At 50.0% G+C, this 11,548-nt stretch overlaps 1 protein-coding gene across 1 annotated transcript; it reads left to right on the top strand.

Annotated features, from left to right (window-relative positions):
* The first annotated feature begins 1,065 nt into the window (after window positions 1-1,065).
* TSSK6 (testis specific serine kinase 6) lies at window positions 1,066-1,974 on the top strand. The gene has a single exon (XM_041487633.1). The coding sequence runs from the start codon at window positions 1,066-1,068 to the stop codon at window positions 1,972-1,974; it is 909 nt and encodes a 302-aa protein (XP_041343567.1).
* The last annotated feature ends 9,574 nt before the right edge of the window (window positions 1,975-11,548 follow it).

The raw sequence follows: 11,548 nt of genomic DNA, 5'->3' as shown, positions 1-11,548 counted from the left end.
CAAGTGACTTCAGAATACTGGCAAGATGGACTCACAAGAGAGATTTTCCTTCATCTTCAGCTGATCACCATTCCTCTTTATAACTGACTTGCAAAATGAAACATATATTCAAAAACTAAAAACAGCGTTTGGGTTGGTGTTTTGGAAGATGGAATCTTGTGGTCCTAGGCTTCTTTGTACAGCTGGAAAGCAAATATGTGCTCCACAGGGAAGACAGGATACTCAGGCAGCTTGAAAAACACAGCATAAACCAGAAACAACTGTTTGTGAAAGCCAGGGATGGTTGCAACACCTGGAAGAAGGAGCTGACACTGGCCTGAGAGACAGAGTGTGATGGGAGGGATGCCTTGCTCTGGAGTGGGTGTTCTGACGCAGCCCAGCTGCCTTCTGCTCAATTGGACTGCCACATTATGGCAACTAAAACTGACTAAAACCTTTTAAAATCCAAGTTACAGAAGGTCTGAGAAGGATCTCAAGTCTCACTTCTCTGTAAGTCTCTAAAATGTCATTTTGATAAAAACAGATAAAGAGCAATTGCAAGCTCCAGAAACCAAAAAGCTATTTTTTTCTGAAAGATGCATTTAAAGTTCCCTGTCCACCCCACAAAAGGTCAGAAAGCCTCCCTAGTAATGTAATAGCTCTGTGCACCATCACCAAAGAAGTCAAAATGTATAGCCAGCCAAGGTGGTTCACAGTTAGCGCCAGCAGAAGTCACTCCTTTGTACCACTCTGTGTATTTTGGATTTTAATGCAACCAATGCCCTGCACAAAACTGGTGTAGGTCCCCAGATGGGTCCCCGACCCCAGAAAGCTGACATTTGAACTTCCATCCACACAGCCCAATGCTGAGAACTGAAATGAAGAAGCTGAAAGGGTGAAAGCTCTAAAGCATCCAGCCCCAGCAGAGTTGTCCCCTGTGTCCCTGTGCAGAGGGAACCCCCAGACGCCGACGTCACCTCCCAGAGGACCTGTCACACACAACATTCCGCCCATCACAATACCCGGGTGGGGCGTGGAAGCGAGGGCTGCTTGCCGTGCCCGCTGTTGTGAAGGTGAGCAGCTGCCATGCAGCAGACATTACAGCCTCCCAATGCCGGGGAAGAAGAGCAGGTCCAAGAAAGCCCGCCGGCACCGCAGGCCATGCTAAAGTCGGATGGAGGAGAGAGGATACTCAATGAGCTGGGCTACAGGCTGGGTCAGACGATAGGGGAGGGCAGCTTCTCCAAGGTGAAAGCGGCCACCTCCAGCAAACACAAGGGGCCCCTGGCCGTCAAGGTGGTGGACCGGCAGCGGGCGTCCCGAGCCGTCATCTTCAAGTTTCTGCCCCGGGAGCTCTCCATCGTCCGTAGGATCCAGCACCCCAACATCGTGCGTGTCTTCGACCTCATCGAGGTCTGTAACAGGAAGCTCTACATCGTGATGGAGGCCATGGACACTACCCTGCTGCAGATGTTGGATAACCTGGGAAAGCTGCCCTGCGCCCCCAACGCCCGTGACATCTTCGTGCAGGTGGTGAGGGCCGTGCGCTACCTGCACGACCGCAACCTGGTGCACCGGGACCTCAAGTGCGAGAACGTGCTGCTCTCCTCCGACGGCCGCCGCGCCAAGATCAGCGACTTCGGCTTCAGCAAGGAGCTCAAAGGGTACCCGGACCTGAGCACCACCTTCTGCGGGACGGCGGCCTTCGCCTCCCCCGAGGTGCTCATGGGCATCCCCTACGACGCCAAGAAATACGACATATGGAGCTTGGGGGTGATGCTCTACATGATGGTGGTCGGCAACGTTCCCTTTGATGATTCCAATGTCCAGAGCATGCCCCAGCTGCAGAAGAAGGGGGTGATGTACCCGGAGGGGCTGCCCCCGCTGCCGGAGCCCTGCCAAGCCCTCATCACCCAGCTGCTGCAGTACACCCCATCGTCCCGGCCCGGCGCGGGGCAGATAGCCAAGAACCGCTGGCTGAACGGGGACATCTGAAGGAGACAACCCTTCCTGAAGATTCTGGAAGAGCACTTTGGTGCAATAAATACTGCCGTGAAAGAGCATTTCTGTGGTTTGTCGATTATTTTGAGGCCCAGGGGTGCCTGTGTGTGGAGCTGACGGAGCTGCAGGCACCAGCAAGGCCGTGTGCTCTCCGGAGGTGGTCAGATCCCAAAAACAGCAGTGGCAGCCTGCTGCAGGCTGGGTTTTGAGACACAACAGCCATGCAGAGCTGCCAGGGCAGGGTGGTGAGGTGCTGCAGCACAGCCCATCGTGGTGCCCGTGCTCCCCAGAACACCAAAACTCTGGCACAGCCAGCCCAATCTGCTCCTCAGTGAACAGGGACTGTGGGAGGAGAGCTGCTCTCACAGGGGCCTTGGCTTCTTCTCAGCCTTGCTCACCACCAAACTGTGTTTAAGCAGGTGGAAGGGGAGAATCAGTGGTCCTACAAATCACTGCTGCAGAGGAAATATTGCATTTTTTGTCTGCCACTATTTCAAGCTCACAGTGCTTGAAATTTCAAGCTCTCAGCCCAAAATCACACTAGGATTTTTGCAGGCAGCTGGACAGCATTACTCAGCCAAAAGTTTTGGTGTGGCTTTGAGATCCACACCTTACATGGAACATCTTTCAGATATTTATTCCCAGCAATACTTGAAATGTCTGCCAAAAGATACTTGATGAAAAATGCCACTGGCCATGGAGAACTTGTAAAGGAAAAGAGATAAAAGCATAAAGGAGAACCACTTTGTTAACTCCTGTTGTCCAACTTCAATGCTAAAAATTACCAATTACTCTTAATGCAACCCCCAAAATCTTCTATGGATCCTTATGGGCAAGTCCCATGTAAAGGGTTAATTAAAGGTAGGAGCTGGCATCTGAAATGTGCTTTCATGAGACATTTCAACCCACTCTAAACAATCTCCAGCTTCCACTGGACTGAAGTCTAAGAGGAAATGTCCAGTTGGGTGGTTTGATGGTGATGGTGCCCCGTGAGCTGACCCAGCACAGCCCTGGCAGCACGGCCTGGGGCCAGGCCAGGTCTGACATGCACAAACCAGTGCACGTGGCTCTGCTGGAGGAGCTGGAAACACCTTTCCCAAAGTGAACATTCTGGGTCTATTAAAAGCAGCAGTTTAAGTAGAACAAGATGTGGCAGCAGGGCCAGACCAAGGCTTTTCAGCATGCAGGCTACAGGGAATTTTGCCACCCCCAGAATGAAGATTTATTTTGTTCTTCTCGCAGCTGTAAAATAGAACTTGCAGCAGCCAAGTCTAAGGTAGACAGAGTAATGGGATACAAAGGGTGTCTTGTGGCCATCCAGGGCTGTGGAAACAGGCTTGGGAAGGATCAGGAAGGGGATAGAAAAGAAGGGGAGGTGTCAAAAGAACATGAGAAGCAAGGAGGTGGACTTCAGGGTAATGAAATTTTCAGCAAGGCTCTTCTTTTTCTACTCTCCTTCCAGCCACCCTGTCTGTGTCATCCCAATCCATGCCCCAGGACCTCCAAGTACCAGTCCACCTCCATCTACTGCCTCCCTCCAGCCTTGCTTGCCTCCAGGTACCTCCCCACAACCTGGGAAGCACAATCCTGGCGCTGCTGCCTTGCCTCTCCTTTTTCTCTATCCCAATCTTCTTTCCTTAAAGACAGAGCTAACGCAGTGGGAGTCATTCTAAAACCCAGACCCTATCAATCTCCCCTCAGCACCACATTCCCCTAAACAGTTGCATCTGTTGAGGACACCAGCCGGGACACATGACTAATGTTTTGTGAGGCTGTCCCCCCTTGGGTGGCTTGGGAAAGCAGCTGGGGTCCAAGTGGGGAGGGGTTTGAAGGAGGCACAGGAGGCTCCTCAGGCTGCCCCAGCCCTCGCCCTCTGCAGACAGATGGTGATCTCCCAGGGCCAGCACTAACGACCTCAGAGCAGTCCCCAGGCTGCAAAAATAGCCCATTACACGTCTAATTATGCAAATTAAAAATAAAAATCACAATTAAAGGCCCTGAGCCGATTCTTATCTAATTTGCACCAGTGGGATATCAGTTTTGAAGGAGGGCAGGAGCAGAGGCTTTGAGCAGCATGAGGCAGAGGCTCAGGGCTCTGCCAGCACCCCTCCCCTCCAGAGGCCTCTGCATGTGCTCAGCCTGCTGCTTCCCTAAGCTTATTTCCTCCTCAGGAGGGTAGAAATTTTTAACCTTTAACTTTTTTAACCTTCCTGGGAGGTGCACAGTTGGTGGAAGTGCCCCTTCCCTGACTGCTGGCAGCCGAGCCCCACTGTCCTGGCCACGGAGCACAGTGCCCTGTGTTGATGGGACAGCCCTTGGACTCAGGACAAGCACGTTCTGAGCACATTGGCTTACCAATGACGTGACCAGCCCCACCAGACTCGTCCTGCAGTGTGACTCTGTCCTGCCCAGGCTGTGTGGAACCTGGAAATGAAAGGTCCTGTGTCATACCGGCACCAAATAAATAACTTTGCATGCGGGAACCTGACCACCAGGCAATCCACACAAATAACTATGTGCTGTGTAATCCTTCTCCGAGGTTAAGGAGGTAAATGTTCAGGGCCTGTATGAGGCAGCTGTGTGCTGTGCCAGCACCTGGCCCCTTGCATGGTGTGAGCATTTCCCCATCCACAGCCCTCCTGCTGGCTGTCGTGTGCCCTGGGTCACTGACAGGCTCACTGGAAGATCTGCCAGATTTTTAGACATGTGTCTTGAAATCAATTAGAGGGACTCTTAAAAGGACATTCAGCAGAATAGAGTGTTTAGTGTTTCCTTGAGATCATCTTGAAGCAATTTTACCCCATTTAATCTTAAAAGAGCATTATAAATTTCAAAGACATGTTCCAGACCTTTAGTATAACTCTCCTCCCCCTGCTCTTTTGTCCATATTCTGCATCACTTTGCCTGAAATACAGCTTTTATTTCAGGCAAGTGAAAGGAAGGGAGGTAATTCACTGCATGCTGACATTAAAGCTCTCTTTTCAGCTAAGCAAAATTTGCTTTCAAGATTTTAGGCCATGGCTGATGTGTCTGATAAGCTTCAGGACTCAGCTACTTGAAAGTCTACCCATTACCCAGCTCTGGAGATAAGTACATTCATGAATTGTGGGAAAACACCGCCGGGTAATCGAACACCTCAGGTACTGCTGCAGCAGCTCAGGGCTGGCTCTCCCAGGGCTCTCCATCCGTGCCTGCAGCCAAGCCTGGCTCCCAGTGACCTGCTCCGGCCACCCCGGGCCCAGGCAGCCGTGGCAGGTCGGGCAGGAGCTGTACCTGTGTGGCCCGGCCTCCCTGCAGAGGCAAAGCTTCCAAGGGGCAATGGAGCCAGCCCAGCCCTGCCTGAATGCATTAACCTTCCCATGATTGCCGCCTCCAGTGCCAGCAGCCTTTTCTCCAGCGGCCTGGAATCCTCCTGGCTCTGTTCTGGAGCCTGCTGCACCAAGTTATGGGTCTCCATGACTTTGTCTCTACCCTTCTTCAGCTGAAAATCTCCTCATCCTCTCCTTTCATCATCTCTGCAGGTCTCTACACTTAGTTGTCTGCCAGAACAGATATGGGGGGAGAATTTCCTGTCTTGAGCCTTTTGGTTATATTAAGCGTAATTAAAAAAAGCCAACAAGAGGTTCTCACCAAAGAACAGGATCCAGGGGGTCTTGGCACACATAACTTTCCTTGCAAACAAGAAGCTTTCCATGAATAATAATTTAATTTCACAGCACCTAGCACACATTAATCCTTGCTCTTGCACCAAGTGGTAGATATTATTCTCCCTGTGTTGCAGTGCACAGGCTGAGGGGCTTGCCTCAGGCCAAAGGGATTTCATTTCACATTACAGTTCAAAACTTCCCTCTGGCCAGATCACGACTCTGTCTTCAAGCAATAATAAATTCAACAGTATTTGGTGGTCTGGAAAGACATATGATTTTCCTCTCCAAAACTGCTTCCAGATCAACTTCATTTTATGTTGTAAATGAATGAAAGGAAGCAGACTGCAAACACAGATGGGTGGAGCTTCTTTCCCACGCCCTGAATAAGGGATCCAAATTTCCTAACTGCACTTCGCAGCCCTTCTGAAGAGCCAAGGAGGCACTCACACCACAGGATATAACACAGGCACAGTGGCCCTCAGCTGGGGCATCTCAGTCCCTGGAGGTTTCCAAGGGCCTGGAACGGGGCAAAGTCCCTGGTCTGGTCTCAGAGTTGGCCCTCACATTGGAGATTTCCAGCCTGCCCTCCTGCAGGAATTCCCTGTGATCCCACAAACACACAATTTTTTGTGCTACAAGGTGACAGCTATTCTTTGTTTCAGAGAGACACGGACTTCTCCGTGAGTTTGACTGCAAGGGTGATAAATAACTGTATTTTCTAGACCCATTAAAAAGTGGGACAGCGAGCAGTGCCTCCATCTGCTAATTACATTTTGGAGATTACTGCTCTTACAGGAGGCAGCATGACACAGGGACCTGAGCGTGGCTGTTAGGTGTTTCTCTTTGAAGGCAAAGAGCCACACAAGGGTGGGTGGGGTGTCTGTGCTCCTTCCTTCCTTCTCACGTTATTATCAGCCACAGCAGCAACCAGCAGATTCCCTGAAAGACATTTGTGGAGTTATTTCTTCCTCTCAGCTGGCAGATGATCATTATATTCAGGTAGCACTTAAATGTCACAGGAGCCCTATTGGGACAGACACTGTGTACAGTTGTCATATTTTTATTGATCATGTCTTCCTCAGAAGATCTCACTTCATAAATGAGAGGCACCTTGGTCACAGGAGGGAACCTTCTCTTGGACTGTGCCATCTGTAGGTGTCCTCACAAGGAGCAGAGAGCGAGACACCACAGGAATGTTTGCCTCATGCATTACCGAGAATCAGAGAAGCATTTCTGAGCAGCACAGCTCAGTGTCCTTTACAACACAAGTGATTCTTGAGGGGAAAACGGAAAAAAAATAAAAGGAAACTAATTAAATGCCTCTTAGCAGACCCATTTAACACCAACAATGTGACAAAGTCAATGGCCACAGTGTCAGCAGAGTCACCTGGGTCACGGACCACCTTGTACCCTCACAGGAATATATTTACAGAGAAGCTGGATCTCACCAAGTGCTGAGAGCTCTCAGGTCCCACTAAACTATTTTAAAGTAAATGGTAGCTGAGGGAACTGAGCCCCTCTAGGCAAGCCCTTCAGAAATCTCTGACCATTCCTCCTCCGTGTGGTCACTTTGCTTACTCTCCACATACTGCAGCAACCCTCTGGAACTGTAACTGGCAGCATCATTTTGTCAGAACACTCTGCACAGCACTGTGCTGTCATTGCACTCTCTGGAGAAACACGGCATTTCCATTAAAACCTTCATTAAAAAAACCTATGGAGCCTTCACTGCAGCTGGCTTGGCTTTGGTGCTACCTCAGACCTCGGCGTGCCAGCCTGGAGGCTGGTGAGATGTTGGAGTTCCTCCACAAGTACCTGGCAGGATTTGGTGGGTGGGGGCAAACTGGAGTTTGCCAAGAGGAGAGGCAGGATCTGTGCAGCACATGGGCTGCTACTCCCCTGGCTGAGCAGCAACCAGCCCAGGGGACACCAGCAGACCAGACAACATTCTCATTAATTACAGGCAAAAAACCCCAAAATACACATTATTGTCTCAAAAATAATGATAATCCTTGGCTTCTTGTTTGCATGTTCATTAGCATGTTAATAGGATACCTATTATGGAAGAGCTAAACCATGCAGTCATGCACATATGCACCCAGTCATTTGTTACAAAAACAGCTTCTCTTCCATTCCACATATTTCTCCCTGTCCAGAAAATGGTTCAAGCTGCACCATCTGGGGCAAGCTGTAATTGATGAATACATCCTGAGGAAAGCAATTTTGCTTTCTGTGCATTACACAGCCAATTATCTTTTCCAATATCGAGAGCTCAATTTACTTACTGTTGGTGGAGCCAGGGAATTGCTGGAAGAAGGACCCACAGGAGGGTTGCACCTACTAGCAAGCTTCACATAAAAACACACCAGTCTTCAAGTAAACACACGTGTTCAGATAAACAGGGGGAGAAATGTCAAAAGTGAGTCCCAACAAACAACAGATCCACAAACCACTGTGTCCTTGTAGAATAAAACTACTGCTGGTGAAGGAAGCACCCGGGGTGGCCCGGACCCAGGCAGGGACAGAGTTCCTAAGCCCAGGAAGGGAGGATGGGCAGCTGGTGGGACAGCAGTGGGGCACAGGGGAACGCAGGGCTCAGCCAGCCTGGGTGAGCAGCACAGTCACTTAGGTACTTCTTGAGCTGATCACACAATAATTTCTGACTCAGCAGCACAGTTAACTATGAAGATGTGAGTGCAAGACATTACTCAGGGCAGGTAATTATCCAGGAGAAAACTACAGTGGAGAGTGTAGCCTTTCCTGCAGCCATCATCTTCTGCGTTTCATCTTCGTGGCAGAAAAAGCACAGCCAGTTTTCTGTCTTTTGTTAGACTATTTCAGGCCGTGCCTGGTAGGAGACAGTCATGGGGAGAACTGTGATGGTGGTTTTGGGCCAGAGCACCAGTCTGTCAGCAGATTAAATCTTTTGCAAATGCTATTCTCAACACATCATGCAGGATCTAAACTTGAGACCAACAGCTCAGCACAAACTTAATTTCATTGCGAAACTGGAGCCTTTCATATTTTGGCTATAACACTCCTAAAACATTTGTGTTTTTCATTGCACCCTGCTCCATTTCTTTGGTTTTACTCTACCCCTGAATTTTCTGCAAGCCTCAGATTTTTATGTGGGGGAGGAATAGTTGCACTGCAGATGCTTCACTTACAAAGCTCCACAGCCCCACTGCAGTCAGGGAGGACACAAAAATGGGCATCAGCTGGTGACCTGCCTGGCAGCAGGGGAGCAGCAGAGGTCTGGGTGAGCAGGTTGGTGGCTGGGTGGAATATTCCACTGAACAAAAAGCGTCAGAGAAGACTTTGGCACGTAGGGTCAGGACTTTAACCGAGTGCATGTGTTAAAATGCTGATGACCTCAGTTATGAGCTCTGCTGGAAGTTCAAACATTGCCAGCCTCCAGAATGAATGGTCAGATAAAACAAATTACTATGTTGAGCTATGGTCAAAATCATCACCCACAAAAAGATCATCACAAGGCATCACTTCAGTGAGCACATATTTGCAAGACGTTCCCCTAAATCTATTGGCACCAAAATTTTAACTATATGTCCCTGCAGATCTGCAATTCATGCCAGAACAGGACAGGATCTATAGCTAATTCAGTATCAAAGAAATAGAGAAATCAGCACACAGAAGGGCGCTGATTTTTCCAGTAGTAGACTGGTATTTTTGTATTTTTGTATTGGTGACATTTTTCCAGTAGTAGACAGACTCGAGCCACTTGTATGTATTTAGCATCCACCAAATGATAAGGACTGTTGGTGGCTAGCAAAGCACACACAGTCTCACTCTGGGCACGCCAAACACTTCCACATCTTGTCATTAGCCATGGCTTTTGTCACCTCTGCCACCAGAAATGCAATTCACTATTGCAGTATAAGCAGCCTGTAGCAAATCTCCTCTCACCACCAAAAATCCCATTTCCACTCATTAAACTACAAAGTTCTCAAGAGGGACCTGCCCTCACCAAGCACTCCTGGGGCACTCACTGACCTCAAGCCTCCTGCTTCAGGGAGAATACACAGAGCACCAAGCCCTGGCACGGTGGCTGTCCCTGGTTGCCCATGCACTGAGGATGGAAGGTCAGGATTGCGCCTTGTGGTGCCACAAGTGGACAAATGGGAAAGGACTCAACGATGGCACAGGCCAGGAAAGGACTGCTGCTGGCCAGGATGGGCTGTTGAAGATTTCAGCAATAGGTGTCCTGTGAGCCAGCTCTCCCAGCAGTTTAAGAAAAATGTCCTACAAAGACAAACCTGCCACAAGGGATGACACCAGGGAGCAAATGATGAGGTTCGTGGAGGGAACCTCATCCATGGAGTTCATGGAGTGAACCACCCTGCTCTTCAGGGTGGAGGCTGGTGATCAGTTCAGCTGCTGCTGGGGAGGCTGGAAGCGTGGCTGCCTGGAGCTCGTAAGAAGAGGAAGGGTCATAAGGAAAAAGCCCAAAAACCCACGGAAAGCTGAAGAACATGCACACACAGAAAAAGAGCACATTGTGTCCAAAGAAAGTTCAACAACTTTCCCAGCTCATTGGATTGTGGGAACTTTGCTTTTCCAGGGAATAACTATGCTATTTTCAGCATTTTTATTATTCAATTTGTCACAGGCTGTCTCAGGAGACTATCAACAATCAGTTTCAAGCAGCATCTGACCACAAACACTTCTCCACATGTGATTTAGAACATCTGGAACGAAGGAGACGGCTTTCAAAGCGTGCCAGCACTGCGCTGCCTCTCCACATTTCTTCTCCTTCCTCCCATCTTCACACCATCGTCAGGCTGTGCGTAGAAAGCGGGCTGGAGGAGCCAAGCGTGGAGCCCTGACGGTGCAGCACTGCTGTGTTTGCCACGAGCGCGTGGGGAGAGCGGGCACCGCCTACTTTGAAGAAGGGCACAGTCAGGGACCGCTGGTGGCACATTCCCCGCATCGCTGAGCTGCTTTGATTTAAACTCCACATTCCCTAGGGACAGGAGATGTGATCCTTGGCCTGGAGGCGGGCCAGCCTGAGGACTCCTGCCAAAGCTTGCACACGGGATGTTGCATCCACAGAGCCGAAGAGGAGGCGCGTGCTTTGCTCCGTGCCAGCCGTACGCACCAGCTCTCTGATTAGCGCAAGAATTTCCTGGGAAACCCAGAGCAGCCTTTCCACCAGAGCTATCTGGCAGGTAAATTGTAAATTAGCAAAGCAGTTCTTCAGCAAGCCTGAGGAGGGAATGGGAACATATGAAAAAGGAATCCAGGCAAATAGCAGAAGAAATGACATTATGATCCCAGCTGGAAGCTGTGCAATGAGCTGCTCGGTGTCCGCACAGCAAACCTACATGAGAACGGGGAGAGGTTCTGGCCCCTGCAAAGCCAATAAGAATTCTGTCATCATCTGGGAGGGGGAAGGTTTCACACAGCCGCTAATTTCGTGTTCATCCCTCATTTCCCTGAGTGACCCACGCGGATGTGGTGCAGTGGCACAGTAGCTGCATTCACGCTGCCTTGCACGTCTGGCTTCCTGCGTGGCTGCCGAGCGCTGGGCTCATCAGCACATGTGCCCTGCTGCTCCCAGCACTCCCCAGCCAGTGCCGTACAAACCCGGGTCTGGTTTGTAACAAAGTCAGCAGCAGGGCACAGAGAGACTTTGAACCGTGCCTTGAGATGGTGGCATTGCAGCGGGATCTGTGTCCACCGCTTCCTCTCCTTTCTGTTTGCAAAGAACAGCTGGAAAAATTCTGGCATGTGTGTCTGTCTTAAGTCAGAAAATGATTTTGACACTCAGTGTCTTCTAAGAGAGCTTATGAAGTCCCTGACACCTGCCACAGCTGCAGAAAGCACAACTGCTATCCCAGTGCATCACGCCCAGCCAGTCACAGATCCCATGTCCTCTCCCCTGTCCCACCCTGCACAGGGAC

This window comes from Pyrgilauda ruficollis, unplaced genomic scaffold (assembly GCF_017590135.1).
Source record: "Pyrgilauda ruficollis isolate IOZ18807 unplaced genomic scaffold, ASM1759013v1 scaffold81, whole genome shotgun sequence".
NCBI lineage: Eukaryota > Metazoa > Chordata > Aves > Passeriformes > Passeridae > Pyrgilauda > Pyrgilauda ruficollis.
The sequence above is the reverse complement of the archived record's forward strand: the minus strand, read 5'-3'. Positions and strand labels throughout refer to the sequence as shown.

Coding starts and splice junctions, on each gene's coding strand:
- TSSK6 (XM_041487633.1), top strand. CDS start 1,066: ATGCAGCAGACATTACAGCCTCCCAATGCCGGGGAAGAAGAGCAGGTC.